General features: G+C 37.6%; 2 protein-coding genes across 2 annotated transcripts in view; one reads left to right on the top strand and one right to left on the bottom strand.

Moving 5' to 3' along the window:
• DDX4 (DEAD-box helicase 4) overlaps positions 1-21,898 on the bottom strand; it is an 88,101-nt gene that overhangs the window by 65,675 nt on the left and 528 nt on the right. Inside the window, exons 2-3 of the mRNA XM_047854412.1 lie at positions 21,490-21,585; positions 6,197-6,257 (exon numbers count right to left, since the gene is read on the bottom strand). Of these exons, the coding sequence (XP_047710368.1) occupies positions 6,197-6,257; positions 21,490-21,561 (133 nt within the window). The 5' untranslated portion in view covers positions 21,562-21,585. The remainder of the gene's footprint in view (positions 1-6,196; positions 6,258-21,489; positions 21,586-21,898) is intronic.
• On the top strand, positions 19,543-20,057 carry LOC125163463 (60S ribosomal protein L23a-like). Its single transcript, XM_047855239.1, has one exon. The coding sequence runs from the start codon at positions 19,543-19,545 to the stop codon at positions 20,008-20,010; it is 468 nt and encodes a 155-aa protein (XP_047711195.1). The 3' UTR covers positions 20,011-20,057.

Here is a 21,898-nt window from a genome sequence, read left to right as displayed (position 1 = left end):
GAATTAATAGAGCTCTATTTGTGCATGGATAGACATACAGAGCAGTGGAAACCAAAAGAGAACACAGATGCAGACTCTACTGGGTTGAACAGTGTCTACCCAAAATTCATGTCCTTCCTAGAACTTCAGATTATGACCTGATTTAGAAGTAAGGTTGTTGCAGATATAACTGGTTGAGTTATCATACTAGAGTAGGGTGGGCTCTTAATCCAATATGACTGGTATCTTTATAAGAGTAGACGCAGAGACCCAGACACACAAAGGGAGAAAACCTTGTTACAGTGGAGGCAGACATTAGAATTAAAGAGCTTTCAGTCAAGAAATACCAGGGATCAACTGCCACCACCAGAAGCTAAGGGAAAGGCATGGAACAGATTCTCCGCTAGAGGCTTCAGAGACCGCATGGCTCTGCTAACACCTTGATTTCAGACTTGTAGCCACTAAAACTCTAAGAGAATCAATTTTTATTGTTTTAAACCACCCAGCTGTGGTGCTTTGTTACAGCAGCATTAGGAAAATAATACAGAAACCTTCAAAAGAAGTGTTGGGACAAATGACCTTTCTTTTTGGAAGCAAACATTAAGGTAGACCACCAATATACACCATTACGTTCCAGATAAATTTAAAATCTAAACAGAACAAGTAAAACTTAAGGATTTTGGAAGAAAATTTTGAATATCTTTGTAAACTAGATATAGAAAGTTTTCTTACAACACAGAAAGTAAAATAACCTAAGAAAAGATTGATACATTTTCTCAAAACTGAAAATTTATGTACAATATAAGCATAAATAAAAGAGAAGACATACAACACAAAATATTTATAACCTAATGTAGCCAACAATTAATTAATACACAAATTATGTAATGAAATCCTAGAAATGAAGGACAAGTGACCCAGTTAAAAAAAAAAATAAGCAAAGGATACAAACAGGCAGTTCACAGTGCTCAACACAAATGGTCAATGAATAAAATGGAGTAAAAATTGTGACATATTCAGATAATGGAACATGATACAAAATTAAATCAGTTCTATATATATCAACATGGACAGATCTCAAAATGTCAAATAAAAACTGCAAGCACAGTAAAACAAACCATTTGTGCATAAAATACAAAGTAGTACTTATTTATAAGTACTTATGTGTATTTAAAAATTAAAAACTGAAAAGTTACTACATACATTATATTTGTTTTTTGAAAGAGAGAACAGATACAAAGAACAATATTCAAGAGAGACTAAAAAGGATTTCAGTTTCATCTGTCATATTCTACTTCATTAAAAGGAAATCTGAAGAAAAATGCTAAATCAGTGGTAAATACTAGGATACATGTTATAATGTTCCCTAATTTTTTGACTCTTAAACTTCTGAAAATTAAAGTAATAAACAATTAAAAATAAAAATAAAAAACACAGAAAACACAGGAAAGAAAAAACTCTAAGTAACAACAGAAATAACCTTCAAATAAAACTAACAATCCTCAGAGAAAAAAATAACACAAGGAAATTTCTCAAAAGTGCAGAATATGTATTTCAGATTTAACAGGCTCATTAGGTGTCTTACACAATAAATAAAAAGTCCCACATCAAGGTACATAATCATTAAATTTTCAGTATTCAGAAGACAAAATGAGATCCTAAAACTTTAGAAGAATTCAGAAAAATAGTCACACACAAAGGACCAGAACTCATTAGAATTTCATGTACAATAAGGCAATATGAAGTCTGTGGAGGAAATTATTTCCAACCTGAAATTTCATTCTTAAACTATTAAGCATGAAGGTAAAGACACTTGTAATATCTCAAATTTATGTCCTATTCTTCCTTTCTCAAGATGAAAGAAAACTGACTCTACCCAAGTGAGGGGGGGTGAAAAAAAATTAAGACAGAGAAAACATGGGATCCATGGAAAACTGAACAGGAATGAAGAAGAGGTGAAGTTATTAATTCTTGGGATGCGAGCCAAGAGAGCAGCAAGTGTACTAAAACCAAAACAGAAGAGAACATAACAGAGCATACTGTATAAAATAACAAAGAAATGTAACCATAACATATTTTATGTCTCAAATGAGAATGATGCATACATAGCCATGCAGATATAAAAAACAAATTTAGATTTTTAAGCAAAAAGTGTAACTATTAGGAGAATGGGAAGGGAAGAAGTGTGAGGGAGGTTGCACGAGGGAAGGGGAAAGGCTAAATACTCATGATAGATACTGAGTTAAATGATGAATGAGAAAGGGAACTAAATGTTTTCAATTGTAAGGTGTGAAGTTACCATGTGACATTTTAAAATCAGTTAACATGAATTTTTTCCACTGAATTTTGCAAAGAATAAGATTATAATAGTTGACTTAGGAGGGTTTCTATGACTATCATTAAAAGCAACATGCATTTTTTTTTTTTTTTTGACAGAGAAAGACAGAGAAACCATGAGCTGGGAAGGGGCAGAGAGAGAGAGAGAGAGAAAGAGAGAGAGAGAGAAAGAGAGAGAGAGAGAGAGAGAGAAAGAGAGAGAGAGAGAGAGAGACTGAGAGGATCCCAAGCCGGCTCCACAATGTCAGCAGAGAGCCAGAGGCTGGGCTTGATCTCACGAATCATGAGATCATGACCTGGGGCAAAACCAAGTCTGCCACTTAACCAAGTGATTCACCCAGGCACGCCAAAAGCGATATGCATTTTAACAAGATTCTATTTAAGATTGTTAAAAGGATGTGGACGGTAGGTAAACAAAGGAAAAGCAAGACACATAGCTGTGATAAAAAGGAACATGTACAAGCTTTCCAGTTATGGAATGAATAAGTCACAGTAATAAAAGGTACAGCATAGGGAATATAGTAAATTGTATTGCAATAGCATTGTATGGTGACAGATGTGAACATAACAATGTATAAACTTGTAGAATCACTATGGTGTATATGTGAAACTAATTTAACATTGTATGTCAACTATACTTCAATAAAAAATTTTTAAAGACATGTATATAATATGCCATTGGAATACAGTTATGTATGTAGGAATATATGCAGAAATCTAAAACATCTCAGTCAACATACTCCCAATGGTGGCTTAATCTGGGGGTCAAAATTTCAGATCATTTCTTTCTTCCTTTTTACCTGCATTTAAGGGTTTTTTTTTTCCAAGCGCATATTTAGGTATTGGCATAGATACATTCATTAGCTTCATATGCATTTCTATAATAAAAAATCTATTTCTATGAAAAAAAAAAAAAAAGAGCTACGGGGCGCCTGGGTGGCTCAGTCGGTTGAGCGTCCGACTTCAGCTCAGGTCACGATCTCACGGTTCATGAGTTCAAGCCCCGCATCAGGCTCTGGGCTGATGGCTCAGAGCCTGGAGCCTGCTTCCGATTCTGTGTCTCCCTCTCTCTCTGCCCGTCCCCCATTCATGCTCTGTCTCTGTCTCAAAAATAAATAAATGTTAAAAAAAAAATTTTTTAAAAAGAAAAAAAAGAGCTACAAAAAATACTTGTAAATTGCATGCTTACCTTCTTATAGATAGCATTTTTCATTACCTGATTTCATTTCATTTGCCTAAACATTCAGAGATCTAATGCTAAAGTTGGTGGCTGTTTCAATCTAGCTTCTTCAAGATTTCACCACAAAACAATATTCTACTTTGATATACATCTAAATTTTAATTCCTTTACAAAAATTGGTTTTCAGCACCTGAAAGAACAAGGTTTCTCCTGATGATATAGTAATCTATGCAAATAAACACAGAATCTTTTACCTGTTTGTCTTTTCTGGATATTTCAAGTACACATGCATGTAAGTAGTTCATAGGATGGAAGCAAAGTTAGCCTTCTGCTGGGGTTTCAGCAGGCAGGAATTTCATCAACTTTTCTTAATCTGAATATTCTACATTAAACCACTACATTTAAAAGTTTATGTAAAATAAATACATCTTGACAACAGCAAAAGCATCTCTTAACTTCTGTCAAGATAATTACTTTGAACTTAAGGTGAACATGGGAATTAAAATTTGCTTTTAATTTTTATTTTTTTATTTGAGAGAGAGAGAGTGCAGGCAAGCAGGGGAAAGGGAAAGAGGGAGAGAGAGAGAAAATCTTTTTTTTAAGTCTTTTCATTTACTTATGAGACAGAGACAGCATGAGTGGGGGAGGGGCAGAGAGCAAGAGAGTGAGAGAGAATCCCAAGCAGGCTCTGCACCCCAACTTGGGGCTGGAACTCACAAACCATGATACCATGACCTGAGCCAAAACCAACCGTCAGACGCTTAACTAACTAAGCCACCCAGGTGCCTCAGGAAAGAGAGAGAATCTTAAGCATCATCCACACTCAGTACACAGCCTGACCTAGGCCAAAATCAAGTCAGACACTTAACTGACTGAGCCACCCAGACAACCCAAAACTCATGATATCTTGATGGCTTCCCAGGATTAAACAATTACCCTGACAGGTCACTACTACTGCAACTTACTTCAACAACCTTATAGTCTACAAGATACTCATTTTATTTTTTTAGCGTTTATTTATTCTGAGAGACAGAGCATGAGGAGGGAAGGGCAGAGAGAGAGGGAGAGGGAGAATCCCAAACAAACTCCATGCTGTCAGCGCAGATTATGGTAGGGGGGATTGATCTCATCAATTTTGAGATCATGACCGGAACCAAAATCAAGAGTCTAGCACTTAATAAACTGAGCCAACCAGGTGCCCTGAGACTCATTTTAGACCTAAAGACATCTGCAGGTCAAAGTGAGGGAATGGAGGAACATTTATCACGCAAACAGATGTCAAAGGAAAGAAAGCTGGAGTACCAATACTGACATGGGACAAACTAGATTTTGTTCTTGTATTGTTTTTATCCTGTTTTGGTATCAGGGTAGTACTGGTTTCATGGAATGATTCTGAAAGTGTTCCCTCTATTCCATTATTTGTAAAACTTTGATAAAGAGTATCATTAATTTTTTTTAATATTTGGTAGAATTCACCAATATAACTATAAGGTCTTGGGCTTTTCCATGCTGGAGTTTTGATTCTTAATTCAGCTTCATTCTTTTTATTGGTCTAAGAAGATTTCCTATTTCTTGGATTCAAGATTCATGATTCAATCATGGTAACTGGTGTGTTTTTAGGAATTATCTGTTTTATTTTCCTAAATTATCTGATTTGTATTTAAATGTATATAATAATCTGTTATCACACTATGTATTTCTGTGGTTATCTACCATCTTCTCTTCCATTTCTTTTCAATTTTGAGTCTTTTTTCCTAGTTAATAGAATTAAAACATTGCCAATTTTGCAGGGATTTTTTTTGAAAAACTGGTCATTACTTTTAATGTTATGTAACTGTTTATTCTAGTCTCTGTTTTTTGTTATTTCCTTCCTCTACTAAGTTTCAGCTAAGTTTATTCTTTTTCTAGCTCTCTGCAGTGTCATGTTAAGTTGTTTAACTTTTTTTTTTTTTTAATGTGTATTTATTTTTGAGACAGAGACAAAGCATGAATGGGGAAGGGTCAGAGAGAGGGAGACACAGAATCTGAAGCAGGCTCCAGCCTCTGAGCTATCAGCACAGAGCCCGATACAGGGCTCAAACTCATGGACCGTGAAATCATGACCTGAGCCGAGGTTGGATGCTCAACCTACTGAGCCACCCAGGCGCCCCAACTTTTTTTCTTAATACAAGCATTTATAACTTAAGTTTCACTCTAACATCTGCTTTTGGTGCATCCCATAGGTTTTGGAATATTATGTTTTCTTTTTCTTTTGTTTTGAAACATATTTTTATTTGCCATTTGATTTCTTAACTGACCCATTGCTTGTGTAGTGTTAATATTACATATTAAATATTTAATATTTACACTGTAAAAACAAACAACAACCTAATAATCCCATATCCTACTTCCACATGTCAGGAACCCTGACAATTCTCTAGTGGTATGAAAGACAAATATACAACTTCCAAGCTGGGCAAAGGATTTACAGGAAACCTACAAAACCAAATAATATTAAAGCACTATGGTCTATATCACTATACTCTCTCCTCTCTTGCTTCCTCTAGCTGGAAGTGGCCCTCATTAAAAACATCCAAACAGAATGAATTCTCACAGAAATCTAACAAACACTATTTATAAGATGTCTACTAGTCTGCTCCTTATTCACCAGGTGAAGCCTTTAACCTAGAAAAGGATCCATCTTTTTGCCTCAACACATACCTGATGATGAAGCTGGAGTCCTGTTAAAAGTGTCTCCATTTGCTCCAGAAGAATACCTCTCCTGTTAACAGGAAGAAAAGACTCATTTTCTACTTTGAAAATAAGAATGTGTCATCACAAATGCTAGAAAATTTTAACAACTGGACTTTGTTCCAAACAAAACAGTAACAGGCTCTAAGATTTTCTACGCCACTCATTCCTTAATTATTCCAAAACCTCTTCACTTTAATACTGAACGTATAGCGTATTAATGTTATCACTTAAAACATTGATCAGCAAACTATAGCTATGAGCCAAAACCGGTCAGCCACTTGTTTTTGTAAATAAAGTTATATTGGAACATAGCGATCCTCATTCATCTAGAAATGTCTATGGCTGCTTTCCCACCATGATACCGAAGTTGCAACAGAGATCCTAAATTCTGTGAAGTCTAAACTATTTACTATCTAACCCTTTATGGAAAGAGTTTGCTGACATCTGACTTAAAAGTTTACTCACTCATATATTTGAAAAGTATAACTAAGTACTATTATTATATAAATAAAATCTGAACAAAATAACACATGAATAAATCAATGCCTGCCAATATACATTTTTAAAAGTTCTGTATTTTACAGTATACTCATTAACAACGCACAGAATAAAGTAGAGCACAGAGGAGAGCAGTGGACAATAGTTTCTACAGTAAAGTACTACAGGAATTTATCTTTAAAACTTCAACTTTGTTTCTACAAAGGGAAACAAATTAACATGTTCACAATTTTTTAAAATGAATTCACTCTAAAATAAAAGGTCACTGATGCACTAAAAACAATATACCTATATATGTACAATACAAATGCAGTATAAATACAACGAAGTGGTTCATGTTAGCTACTGGATCAGAATATGCATCATTAACTTTAATCAAACTTTTCACAGCAACAGCTGAAATGTCGATGATGTTCTCAAATACTACCTATCCCATTTTCCCTACCTTAGTCTCAAAAACTATGTATTTGCAATAAATATATATGTATTACATTTCCAGGGATGTACTTGCATTTCTATTGGGCTCAGAAATTTCAACTTTTGTTATAAAACCAGTAGCTAAATGTCAAGTTAATTTGGGAAACTTCCAATATTTCTTAGTGTATCTCTGTGTTAACAAAAACTTGAGTAACCTTTTTCTCACCTTAACTCCTAGGGTGCTCTTATAATCATTAACTGACACCTTAATTTCCCCTCATATAAGCTACCTCTACTTAGGACAAAACTTACAGAAGAGAGGTCTCAAATTCTTGCACATGAAAAGCAGAATTCAATACTTTAAAAATGAAAGGTGTCCTAAAACTTAAGATGATACCTTAATTAACTGGCTACTTTAGAACAGACACAATATTTCTTTACCTAAGTTCCTTTAAGTAAGTCAAAAGAGTGCAAAAGTAGTACTTCTTTTCTTTTTTTTTTTAATTTTTCAATGTTTACTTACTCTTTTTTCTTGAGAGGGAGAGACAAAGCATGAGCAGGGTAGGGGCAGAGAGAGAGGGAGACACATAATCTGAAGCAGGCTCCAGGCTCTGAGGTGTCAGCACAGAGCCTTATGCTGGGCTTGAACTCATGAACGGTGAGATCAGGACCTGAGCTGAAGTCAGCCACTTAACTGACCACCCAGGTGCCTCAGTAATACTTATTTTCTAAGATTTATTTCACAAAAGACACTAAATGACTTTTAAAACTACTTTTATAAAGCCCAAGAGCCACCCAATTATTCTCTGAGTTATTAAGAACAGAAAGGCAAATACTTTTGGGATTTTGGTAATTACTACAGTATAAAGTTCCAATTTACAATTACCATAGACATTAAAACAAGAATGATCTAGTTTTCTATCTTTAAAGTGCAATTCTGAAGACTTTTTTTTCCTAGTGGCCAAAGTATTATCAAGTGACTAGAATCCAAAAAAGTTCTGGTTTTATTTAAGTGATATAAAGCTAATAAAGGTAATGAGACACTTTGGCAGTCAAGAACTTAAAAATTATTATTAGATGACCTTCAGGCTGTGGAATTTAATATTCCACATACACGAAATTTTAAAATTCCAAGGAAAATTCTGAAACAAAACATCATTAAAGATTCTTAACCTTTTTCATTACCTTAAAAATAAATTACCTTCATATTCCCTTCTGCTACTGCAGCACTTCGCTCTCTTAAAACAAAATGTCTACAGTTAGTTGCTGCCTCCACTTTTTCATATCCCTTTTTTCCTTAAATCTACTCCAGTTTAGCTTCCATCCTCATTCTACACTGAAAATGCTTTTAATAAGGAAATTATGTAATAAAATTACTACTTTTATCTTTCATTCTACCAGAGCTCTCAGCAGCATTTGAAATGACAGACTATTTCCTTCCTCTTTCTAACATTCTCCTCTTGGCTTAAGGAACCCACAATTCTCTGGTTTTCTTTCTTGCTCCAGTGGCTACTTCCTCCTCAGTCTCCTTTTGCCAGCTCCTCTTATACTGGACCTCTCAAGTTGGTCTATCCAGGGTCAAGCCCTCTAAATCTGTTTTACACTATGTAACTTTACCTAGTCTCATAGCTTTAAATTCCATTAACACACAGGGACACCTGGGCCGCTCAATCAGTTAACTGTCCAACTCTTGGTTTCAGCTCAGGTCACGATCTCATGGTTAGTGCACAGAACCCGCTTGGGATCCTCTGTGTCTGTCTCTCTCTGCTCCTCCTCTGCTTACAGCTGTCTTGCTCTCTCTCAAAAATAGACATTAAAAAAAATTTTTTTAATAAATTTAAAAAATCCCATTAATATACAGATAATTACATTTATTTTAATGTTTATTTTTGACAGAGAGAGAGAGAGAGAGAGACAGAGCATAAGCGGGGGAGGGCCAGAGAGAAAGGGAGACACAGAATCCGAAGCAGGTTCCAGGCTCTGAGCTGTCAGCACAGAGACCGACGCAGGGCTCTAAGTCACAGACTGCGAGATAATGACCTGAGCTGAAGTCGGATGCTCAACCGACTGAGCCACCCAGGCGCCCTGATAATTACCACATTTATATCTATATCCCTGATCCCTCTTCTAAGCAACTAATGCATAAAAGCTATTTTACTTTTATGTTTTCATAGCCATCCCAAATTGAACACAACAAAGCTAGCATTCTTTGTTTTTACCCCTCCCAAGCTTATACATTTTTCGGAGATTCCCCATTTCAGCAAATGGAACCATCTTCTATCCAGTTGCTTAAGCTTAAAAGAAGTCTATGGTACAACACAAGCAATATAGTCAATGATACTGAAACAGCATTGTATGGTTTACAGATGGTAGCTACACTATCATCAGCATACCTTAACATACAAACTTGTCAAATCACTGTACACCCAAAACGAATATTGTGTATCAATTATACTTAAATTAAATAAAATAATAAAATTAAAAAAAACTAGACATCAACCTTGATTACTCTCTCTCACTCCCCACACCCAGTCAAGCCAGTCCTACTAACTCTAAGCTCACAACTACCTTCAGGCCCCTCTCCCTTTGCTTTTCCCTTTCCCTCTCTGACTTCATTTTCTACCACTCTTGTTTCATCTTACAGTGCTTTAGCCACGCTACATGTAGTAGGATGAAATATGGCCACCCGCATTACCTTATTTGGAAAAAGAATACAGATATAATTACAGATTCTGAAAAAGAAGAGATTACTCGATTATCTGTGTAGGCCTTAAATGTCACTACAAATGTCCTTATGAGAGACAAAAGAAGTTAACCAAGGCTATGGGAAGACAGAGCAATTAGAAATTTCAAAATATTTTACACATCAGGGTTCTCACACGCAGCTACAAATAATTCATTCTCATTCTGGTAAACACATTTCTTTTGACCTTCTATGTACTCTTAATATTTTCAATTATGAAATATTACACCCTTTAAGGGTCTTTTTCTTTTAAAAGTCTTTTTCAAGCAAATGAATATTTCCACCAACATAGTAAGGTTTTGATCTCAATGACTTGTCAGAGCTGCTATTCAAATGAATTTATAGCTGGACAATTTATGAACCTTGGAGATGCCTCCTCCCTGTCCAATTTGGGGTCCAATACAGACAATTCCATGTTTTCTTCCCCCAGCCCCTTAAATTCCTTAGCAAATATATCTTTCATTTTATATTCAGAATCCCCTGAAATGCCTAAGAATATATCAATTTATACAAAGTACCAAGATCTCATTTCCTATTTTAGGTTCCATGTCAAATAGAGCTGAGATAGGTTGTCCAAATAAAATGACCAGACAGGTTATATCAGACAGTGTCACATAAAATTTAAATTTCAAACAAATTATTTCTCCTTCTTTGATCTGATACAGAAATTAAAGTCCCAAAATACAGACAATATTATCCTCCATCCCTTCTTCTGATTGATCAGTCCCGGCCAGATCAGCCCCATTCACATCCACAGTTGAAGCCTGGTCCTTTCTTTGACAACTGCTACATGGAGACACCTAAAATTACTGCAGTTACTTCAGTACCTCCAGGGCTGAAAAACTCCAACTCTTGAGTCTCATGTATCACACACAGATCTAAGGTTCTAGAGAGCTAGCATGTCACACAACAAAAAGAAAACACCTCAAAATTTAGAAAAAACAACCAAAGCCAGGAACAAATGTGACTGTTCTAGGAGCTTACAATGTAGGCCCTAATTTCTGTATCTGAGAGCATTTTCCAAATAAAATTTCTCTCCCCCAAACATTTCACAATCAAAACTTATAGTGAAAACATCTCCCACACACTATGAGAGAAACCTACTATAAATGATAATAGTGTATAGACAGAGAAAAAAGAAAACAAAAGGCTATCTAGTTTCAGTTTCTCTCTGGTGTCACGCAATCTCTATCAGTTGACTAGAATCTGTTGGCTGTAAATTGATGATTCTTCTTCAAGAGGATTCAGTTTTCTCTATTCTCCAGACCTGTTCCACCAACATCTCTGCCACCTTTGCAATCTCTTTAGCCTTCTTCTCAGCTTTCTCATATCTTTTCATCACTCTACTCTAGACTTAATTGTTTAGATTGGGGCTGGAAGAAGATGTCGGCATAAGAGGATGCTGGGCTCACTGCACGTCCTGCTGATCACTTAGATTCCACCTATACCTGCCTAAATAACCCAAAAAACCGCCAGAGGATTAGCAGAACGGAGTCTCCGGAGCCAAGCGCAGACGAGAGGCCCACAGAAGAGGGTAGGAAGGGCATCGAGGCGGTGCGCGCTCCACGGACTGGCGGGAGGGAGCCGGGACAGAGGGGCGGCTCGCCGGCCAAACAGAGCCCCCGAGTCTGGCTTGCAAAAGCGGAGGGGCTGGATGGACGGAGTGTGTTCCGACAGCAAGCGCGACTTAGCATCTGGGAGGTCATAAGTTAACAGCTCTGCTCGGAAAGCGGGAAGGCTGGAGGACAAAGGGAGGGAGAGTTGCTGAGCCCCCGGATGACAGAGCTCAGTTTGGTGGGGAACAAAGGCACTCACCAGCGCCATCTCCCCCGCCCATTCCCCAGCCAAAATCCCAAAGGGAACCAGTTCCTTCCAGGGAACTTGCTTGCTCCACACAAACACCCAACTCTGTGCTTCTGCGGAGCCAAACCTCCGGCAGCGGATCTGACTCCCTCCCGCTGCCACAGGGCCCCTCCTGAAGTGGATCACCTAAGGAGAAGCGAGCTAAGCCTGCCCCTCCTGCCCCCGTGCACCTTGCCTACCCACCCCAGCTAATACGCCAGATCCCCAACACCACAAGCCTGGCAGTGTGCAAGTAGCCCAGACGGGCCACGCCACCCCACAGTGAATCCCGCCCCTAGGAGAGGGAAAGAGAAGGCACACACCAGTCTGACTGTGGCCCCAGCGGTGGGCTGGGGGCAGACATCAGGACTGACTGCGGCCCCACCCACCAACTCCAGTTATACACCACAGCACAGGGGAAGTGCCCAGCAGGTCCGCACCACTCCAGGGACTATCCAAAATGACCAAACGGAAGATTTCCCTCAGAAGAATCTCCAGGAAATAACAACAGCTAATGAACTGATCAAAAAGGATTTAAATAATATAACAGAAAGTGAATGTAGAATAATAGTCATAAAATTAATCGCTGGGCTTGAAAACAGTATAGAGGACAGCAGAGAATCTCTTGCTACAGAGATCAAGGGACTAAGGAACAATCACGAGGAGCTGAAAAACGTTTTAAACGAAATGCAAAACAAAATGGAAACGACGACACTTGGATTGAAGAGGCCAGAGGAGAGAATAGGTGAACTAGAAGATAAAGTTATGGAAAAAGAGGAAGCCGAGAGAAAGAGATAAAAAAATCCAGGAGTATGAGGGGAAAATTAGAGAACTAAGTGATACACTAAAAAGAAATAATATATGCATAATTGGTATCCCAGAGGAGGAAGAGAGAGGGAAAGGTGCTGAAGGGGTACTTGAAGAAATTATAGCTGAGAACTTCCCTGAACTGGGGAAGGAAAAAGGCATTGAAATCCAAGAGACACAGAGAACTCCCTTCAGACGTAACTTGAATCGATCTTCTGCACGACACATCATAGTGAAAATGGCAAAATACAAGGATAAAGAGAAAATTCTGAAAGCAGCAAGGGATAAACGTGCCCTCACATATAAAGGGAGACCTATAAGACTCGTGACTGATCTCTCTTTTGAAACCTGGCAGGCCAGAAGGGATTGGCACGATATTTTCAGTGTGCTAAACAGGAAAAATACGCAGCCGAGAATCCTTTATCCAGCAGTCTGTCATTTAGAATAGAAGGAGAGATAAAGGTTTCCCAAACAAACAAAAACTGAAGGAATTTGTCACCACTAAACCAGCCCTACAAGAGATCCTAAGGGGGATCCCGTGAGACAAAGTACAAGAGACATCACTACAAGCATAAAACATAAAGACATCACAATGACTCTAAACCCGTATCTTTCTATAATAACACTGAATGTAAATGGATTAAATGCGCCAACCAAAAGACATAGGGTATCAGAATGGATAAAAAAACAAGACTCATCTATTTGCTGTCTACAAGACACTCATTTTAGATCTGAGGACACCTTTAGATTGAGAGTGAGGGGACGGAGAACTATTTATCATGTTACTGGAAGCCAAAAGAAAGCTGGAGTAGCCATACTTATATCAGACAAACTAGACTTTAAATTAAAGGCTGTAACAAGAGATGAAGAAGGGCATTATATAATAATTACAGGGTCTATCCATCAGGAAGAGCTAACAATTATAAATGTCTATGCGCCAAATACCGGAGCCCCCAAATATATAAAACAATTACTCATAAACATAAGCCACATTATTGATAAGAATGTGGTAATTGCAGGGGACTTTAACACTCCACTTACAGAAATGGATAGATCATCTAGACACACGGTCAATAAAGAAACAAGGGCCCTGAATGATACATTGGATCAGATGGACCTGACAGATATATTTAGAACTCTGCATCCCAAAGCAACAGAATATACTTTCTTCTCAAGTGCACATGGAACATTCTCCAAGATAGATCGTATACTGGGTCACAAAACAGCCCTTCATAAGTTCACAAGAACTGAAATTATACCATGCATACTTTCAGACCACAATGCTATGAAGCTTGAAATCAACCACAGGAAAAAGTCTGGAAAACCTGCAAAAGCATGGAGGTTAAAGAACACCCTACACACGAATGAGTAGGTCAACCAGGCAATTAGAGAAGAAATTGAAAAATATATGGAAACAAATGAAAATGAAAATACAACAATCCAAACGCTTTGGGACTCAGCGAAGGCAGTCCTGAGAGGAAAATACATTGCAATCCAGGCCTATCTCAAGAAACAAGAAAAATCCCAAATACAAAATCTAACAGCACACCTAAAGGAAATAGAAGCAGAACAGCAAAGGCAGCCTAAACCCAGCAAAAGAAGAGAAATAATAAAGATCAGAGCAGAAATAAACAATATAGAATCTAAAAAAACTGTAGAGCAGATCAATGAAACCAAGAGTTGGTTTTTTGAAAAAATAAACAAAATTGACAAACCTCTAGCCAGGCTTCTCAAAAAGAAAAGGGAGATGACCCAAATAGATAAAATCATGAATGAAAATGGAATTACAACCAATCCCTCAGAGATACAAATATCAGGGAATACTATGAAAAATTATATGCCAACAAACTGGACAACCTGGAAGAAATGGACAAATTCCTAAACACCCACACTCTTCCAAAACTCAATCAAGAGGAAATAGAAAGCTTGAACAGACCCATAACCAGCGAAGAAATTGAATCGGTTATCAAAAATCTCCCAACAAATAAGAGTCCAGGACCAGATGGCTTCCCAGGGGAGTTCTACCAGACGTTTAAAGCAGAGATAATACCTATCCTTCTCAAGCTATTCCAAAAAATAGAAAGGGAAGGAAAACTTCCAGACTCATTCTATGAAGCCAGTATTATTTTGATTCCTAAAGCAGACAGAGACCCAATTAAAAAAAGAGAACTACAGGCCAATATCCCTGATGAATATGGATGCAAAAATTCTCAATAAGATACTAGCAAATCGAATTCAACGGCATATAAAAAGAATTATTCACCATGACCAAGTGGGATTCATTCCCGGGATGCAGGGCTGGTTCAACATTCGCAAATCAATCAACGTGATACATCACATTAACAAAAAAAAAGAGAAGAACCATATGATCCTGTCAATCGATGCAGAAAAGGCCTTTCACAAAATTCAGCACCATTTCTTAATAAAAACCCTTGAGAAAGTTGGGATAGAAGGAACATACTTAAAGATCATAAGCCATTTATGAAAAGCCCACAGCTAACATCATCCTCAATGGGGAAAAACTGAGAGCTTTTTCCCTGAGATCAGGAACACGACAGGGATGCCCACTCTCACCGCTGTTGTTTAACATAGCGTTGGAAGTTCTAGCATCAGCAATCAGACAACAAAAGGAAATCAAAGGCATCAAAATTGGCAAAGATGAGGTCAAGCTTTCGCTTTTTGCAGATGACATGATATTATACATGGAAAATCCGACAGACTCCACCAAAAGTCTGCTAGAACTGATACATGAATTCTGCAAAGTTGCAGGATACAAAATCAATGTACAGAAATCAGTTGCATTCTTATACACTAACAATGAAGCAACAGAAAGACAAATAAAGAAACTGATCCCATTCACAATTGCACCAAGAAGCATAAAATACCTAGGAATAAATCTAACCAAAGATGTAAAAGATCTGTATGCTGAAAACTATAGAAAGCTTATGAAGGAAATTGAAGAAGATATAAAGAAATGGAAAGACATTCCCTGCTCATGGATTGGAAGAATAAATATTGTCAAAATGTCAATACTACCCAAAGCTACCTACACATTCAATGCAATCCCAATCAAAATTGCACCAGCATTCTTCTCGAAACTAGAACAAGCAATCCTAAAACTCATATGGAACCACAAAAGACCCCGAATAGCCGAAGTAATGTTGAACAAGAAGACCAAAGCAGGAGGCATCACAATCCCAGACTTTAGCCTCTACTACAAAGCTATAATCATCAAGACACCATGGTATTGGCACAAAAACAGACACATAGACCAATGGAATAGAATAGAAACCCCAGAACTAGACCCACAAACGTATGGCCAACTCATCTTTGACAAAGCAGGAAAGAACATCCAATGGAAAAAAGACAGCCTCTTTAACAAATGGTGTTGGGAGAACTGGACAGCAACATGCAGAAGGTTGAAACTAGACCACTTTCTTATACCATTCACAAAAATAAACTCAAAATGGATAAAGGACCTGAATGTGAGACAGGAAACCATCAAAACCTTAGAGGAGAAAGCAGGAAGAGACCTCTCTGACCTCAGCCATAGCAATCTCTTACTCGACACATCCCCAAAGGCAAGGGAATTAAAAGCAAAAGTGAATTACTGGGACCTTATGAAGATAAAAAGCTTCTGCACAGCAAAGGAAACAACCAACAAAACTAAAAGGCAACCAACGGAATGGGAAAAGATATTTGCAAATGACATATCGGACAAAGGGCTAGTATCCAAAATCTATAAAGAGCTCACCAAACTCCACACCCGAAAAACAAATAACCCAGTGAAGAAATGGGCAGAAAACATGAATAGACACTTCTCTCAAGAAGACATCCAGATGGCCAACAGGCACATGAAAAGATGTTCAGCGTCGCTCCTTATCAGGGAAATACAAATCAAAACCACATTCAGATATCACCTCACGCCAGTCAGAGTGGCCAAAATGAACAAATCAGGAGACTATAGATGCTGGAGAGGATGTGGAGAAACGGGAACCCTCTTGCACTGTTGGTGGTAATGCAAATTGGTGCAGCTGCTCTGGAAAGCAGTGTGGAGGTTCCTCAAAAAATTAAAAATAGACCTACCCTATGACCCAGCAATAGCACTGCTAGGAATTTACCCAAGGGATACAGGAGTACTGATGCATAGGGGCACTTGTACCCCAATGTTTATAGCAGCACTCTCAACAATAGCCAAATTATGGAAAGAGCCTAAATGTCCATCAACTGATGAATGGATAAATTGTGGTTTATATACACAATGGAATACTACGTGGCAATGAGAAAGAATGAAATATGGCCTTTTGTAGCAACGTGGATGGAACTGGAGAGTGTGATGCTAAGTGAAATAAGCCATACAGAGAAAGACAGATACCATATGGTTTCACTCTTATGTGGATCCTGAGAAACTTAACAGGAATCCATGGGGGAGGGGAAGGGAAAAAAAAAAAAAAGAGGTTAGAGTGGGAGAGAGCCAAAACATAAGAGACTGTTAAAAACTGAGAACAGGGGCGCCTGGGTGGCGCAGTCGGTTAAGCGTCCGACTTCAGCCAGGTCACGATCTCGCAGTCCATGAGTTCGAGCCCCGCGTCAGGCTCTGGGCTGATGGCTCAGAGCCTGGAGCCTGTTTCCGATTCTGTGTCTCCCTCTCTCTCTGCCCCTCCCCCTTTCATGTTCTGTCTCTCTCTGTCCCAAAAATAAATAAACATTGAAAAAAAAATTTTTTAAAAAAACTGAGAACAAACTGAGGGTTGATGGGGTGTGGGAGGGAGGGGAGGGTGGGTGATGGGTATTGAGGAGGGCACCTTTTGGGATGAGCACTGGGTGTTGTATGGAAACCAATTTGACAATAAATTTCATATATTGAAAAAAAAGGAAATCTGCAAAAAAAATTGTTTAGATTTTGATTATGAGTCATCAGAGCTCCTTCCTCCAAGCCTGCCACTTTTATCTGGATGGCCATTTTATTTGGATGACCATTTTGACCAGCTTCCACAAGTTGCTCTTATTTACCATATAATAATATCCCGGCTTTCTAGTAGAAGACACAATATCCTCCTACATCTCAGTGATAATTATAGGCAGAAATTGCTCAAAATCTTCTTAAGGTTCTAGCAGTTCAGCTTCCTTAGGTCTGCAAATACAATGATGTTCAAGGGCCATATTTTTCTCACTACTTCAGAATCATAGTATGAACAGAGAAGCCCCGAACTTTATTTTCTTACCTAATTATTACAAACTTTGCTACTACTACTTAACAAAATTGTATTGTGGATGGGCCAATTATCTCACGCTATTTCTACTTTAATCACAAGAGTATTTGACTTCTGAAATGTGCCACCAAAAAGGCAGATAGATGGAGGCAATCACTATGTAGACCTACTCCCATGGTCCTCTAACAAGAAGCATTCATTAGCTAGTAAGCAAATCCAATACCCTGTTACATTCACCATACTCACCACTCCAAAACTCATTCCAACAAGCTTACATGAAATATGCAAATGCCTAACAATTAAGATGTCTGGACTACATAATTGCTGCATTATCAAATTCTTCCTAACCTCACATCTTTCACTGGTCTATACCCAAGTAGTACACTTCCCAGTGGCCTATCAGTACAAAATCATATAAGAATGGGTAAATTGAATCTCCAAATAAAAATCCTAGAAAGTTTTCATACAAGGCTGATCACGTATTGTTTAAGATGAGATTAAGCCAAGACAGCTGCAGGGTGAAGACAAATTCTAAAAAACAAAAAGCCCAGCTGTCTCTTAAAATAGAAATTCAGGGGGCCACCTGAGTGGCTCAGTTAAGCATTTGACTCTTGATTTCGGCTCAGTACATAATCTCAGCAGTATGTGAGTTTGAACCCCTTGTCAGGCTCTGCACTGACAGTATGGAGCCTGCTTGGGATTCTCTCTCCAAACCTCCCCACTCTTGCTCTCTCTCTCTCTCTCTCTCAACATCAATAAACTTAAAAAAAATAAAATAGAAATTCAGAACCACCAATCAAAATGGTGCCTTTAAATGAAACTAGGCAAAATAAAAGACCTCAGATCTCTCCCACATGTATATATCATGTAATCATCCTCACTTTCTGCACTTTTTATTCAACCAAGGCAGACAAAGGCATTGATTGCACCATGTTCCTCCAAGTCAACTAGGCCAGATAGCTAATTGCTCAACAGCATCAGGAATTAAGTTTGCAGACAGATACAAAAAATTTACAAATTGGCCCCACATAAATATTAAGAATCATAAGGTAAAGTTAGTATTAACATTTAATTTAGTATTCTTAATATTAAACAAGGTATGTTACTAAATAGCCCAAATATTTCCAAAAAGGTAAGTCTGAAAGATCTGACAGTCAACCACCCTCAATTTCAGACAGCCTATGCAATAAACAAGTACAACATGATTGAGTCTAATGTACTATTTAAAGAATGCTTAATGAAGAAAAAAATCTCAGACTAAGAAGAAACAAAATTAAATGACTAAGTTCAAGTGAAAAAGTCTGTATCTGTGAACTAAACTTTGTAATATAATAAATTTACTGAGAACTGGGGTAAAAAGAACCATAAAATATGCTTTAAGTAATTCAATTTTTTAAAAAATACTCCCAAATTAAAATATATATATATAAGCTGTAGATATTCATGACAACATTACAGTGAAAAGCTAACATCTTAAATTCCCACCAACAGAAAATCAATTGTATTACAGTAGATCCATTCCTTGAAGTACTATGCAACCTTAAGAAATTATTTTTAGGAAGTTAGTAATATGGAATAGTGCTCAAGAGTGAAAAGGCTGGAATCAAAAATATTATTATGTACTGTCATTTGGGGGGGAAAGAAAATTTAATAAAAATTTACAAAAGTGTGCTAATAAACATGATTGTTAAGTACTTTTTCTCCTCTTTTCCCAATATTGTAAAAAAAAAAAAATTTTTTTTTTATGATAGGCACAGGACTATAAAAAAAGTATCACACACCCTTTCACGAAGATGGCGCCGAAGGCGAAGAAGGAAGCCCCTGCCCCTCCCAAAGCCGAAGCCAAAGCAAAGGCTTTGAAGGCCAAGAAAGCAGTGCTGAAAGGCGTCCACAGTCATAAAAAAAAGATCCGTACGTCACCTACATTCCGACGGCCCAAGACACTGCGTCTCCGAAGACAGCCCAAATATCCTCGAAAGAGCGCCCCCAGGAGAAACAAGCTTGACCACTATGCCATCATCAAGTTCCCCCTGACTACAGAGTCAGCCATGAAGAAAATAGAAGACAACAACACTCTTGTGTTCATTGTGGATGTCAAGGCCAACAAGCACCAGATCAAACAGGCCGTGAAGAAACTCTATGACATTGATGTGGCCAAGGTCAACACTCTGATCAGGCCCGATGGAGAAAAGAAAGCATATGTTCGACTGGCTCCTGACTATGATGCTTTGGATGTTGCCAACAAAATTGGGATCATCTAAACTGAGTCCAGCTGGCTAAATCTAAATATAAATTTTTTCAACATAAAAAAAATTAAAAAAAATAAAAAAAAAAAAGTATCACACAAAAGATGTCTTTCTCAAGTAAGCTCCAAAAAAAAAAAAAAACACAATAAATTCAGATTAAGATCTTGAGTATTTTGACACCCTCACCCAAAAATCTTCAGTATTTTGAAATAAACTTTATATATAAATCAAATCCAATTAAGAGAAATAAAGGACTACATATCTTTTTATGTGATAGAACTTCCATTAAGATATCTCTTGAAATAACAAAATGTTTGTAAAAAGTTACCAACATAAATGCAAACTGGAAATTCCAGAAAAAAAGAATATAGTGGTGCCTAAGTGGCTCAGTCATTTAAGCAACTGACTATTGGTTTTGGCTCAGGTCATGATCTCAAGGATTCGTGGATTTGAGCCCCTCAGCGGGCTCCATGCTGACAGCGCAGAGTCTGCTTGGAATTCTGATTCCCTCTCTCTCTGTCCCTTCCCTGCTCATGATGTTTCTGTCTCTCTCAAAGTGAACACATGAACTTCAAAAAAAAAAAAAAAGAAAAAGAAAAGAATACCAACTTTTGAGACATTTTCAAATAAATAACACTTGTGCAAAAACAATCCTTTAAAATATATTAACTTCTAGGGGCACATGGGTAGCTCAGTCAGTTAAACATCCAACTTCGACTCAGGTCATGATCTTAGCTTAGGCCATGATCTCATGGTTCGTGAGTTCGAGCCCCATGTTGGCAGCTCAAAGCCTGGAGCCTGCTTCGGATTCTATTTCCCGCCCTCTCTCCCTCTGTCCTCCCCCCGCTCACACTATGTCTCTCTCTCTCTCTCTCTCTCTCAAAAATGAACATTAAAAATATATATATTAACTTCTAAAGTAGAGTTTTTTTTTTTAAGTCAACTTTCAAATCAGAACTGAAACCCAAAAAGCTATTCCAAGTCCTGTTCCTTTGAATTACAATATAACTCTCCAAATGCCACTAAGGAAAAAGATCTGATGATTTGCACATTTGAAGAGCCAAGTGATGACACCATCTCAATCAGCCTAACATATGCATCCTACTTGTAGGAAACCAATTTATAGAATTCAAAATATCACCCAACACCAAACTGTATTTTTCAGTTTTCAATACAAGTGTCTGTCAAACATGTTCAACCATATTTGTACCAGCTGCTTCCACCCACAGTAAGTCCTCAATCACTGACATTTAAATTGTCAATAATATCACTACACATATTTTAGTTAGTTATCAAATTACCTCATACTATTTTATTCCATTTGAGGCTTAGAGTGCCTCCTCTTCATTGCCCCTAAGGCAGTTAATAACAATCAGATGGAGGTAAGCACAGCACACTCCACCGGACTATAATCTAGAACTTTCCTACCACAGTGATTTTCAACTTCAATAAAATCTGTAGTGTTTAATAACCACAAACTTTAAATTTTACTACCTTCTCAAATACAGGAACATAGGAAGACATATGAGGTTTGATTATTTCCGCTTCCCAATCTTCATCTCCCATGGTGGCTTCCAGTTCTATTTTTATCTAAATTTTTTTAAAAAAACGTACATTTGGCCTCTATTAGATCAGAATCATATACTTAACAACATGAACTGTCACAATTTCACATACACCTCCCAAAACTACTGAACTAGCTGCTGATCTTCCCCAAAGATCCCCTTATTTTTTATCTTTAAAAATGAGTTGAACTACTTAACCAATCTTGCAACCACAATGTCCCTACTGGGCCTTTCTCCAAAATCTGTTTACTGACTTTATCCTCTCCTTTCAAGGGTCTCCCAAACAGCTTACTGGATATTAAGGGTAAGGGAAATTTCTCAACTACTACTCAATGTTT

Source organism: Prionailurus viverrinus, chromosome A1 (assembly GCF_022837055.1).
Source record: "Prionailurus viverrinus isolate Anna chromosome A1, UM_Priviv_1.0, whole genome shotgun sequence".
In the NCBI taxonomy this organism is placed as follows: Eukaryota; Metazoa; Chordata; class Mammalia; order Carnivora; family Felidae; genus Prionailurus; species Prionailurus viverrinus.
Note: the sequence above shows the minus strand (reverse complement) of the source record. Positions and strands in the feature narration are given on the sequence as shown.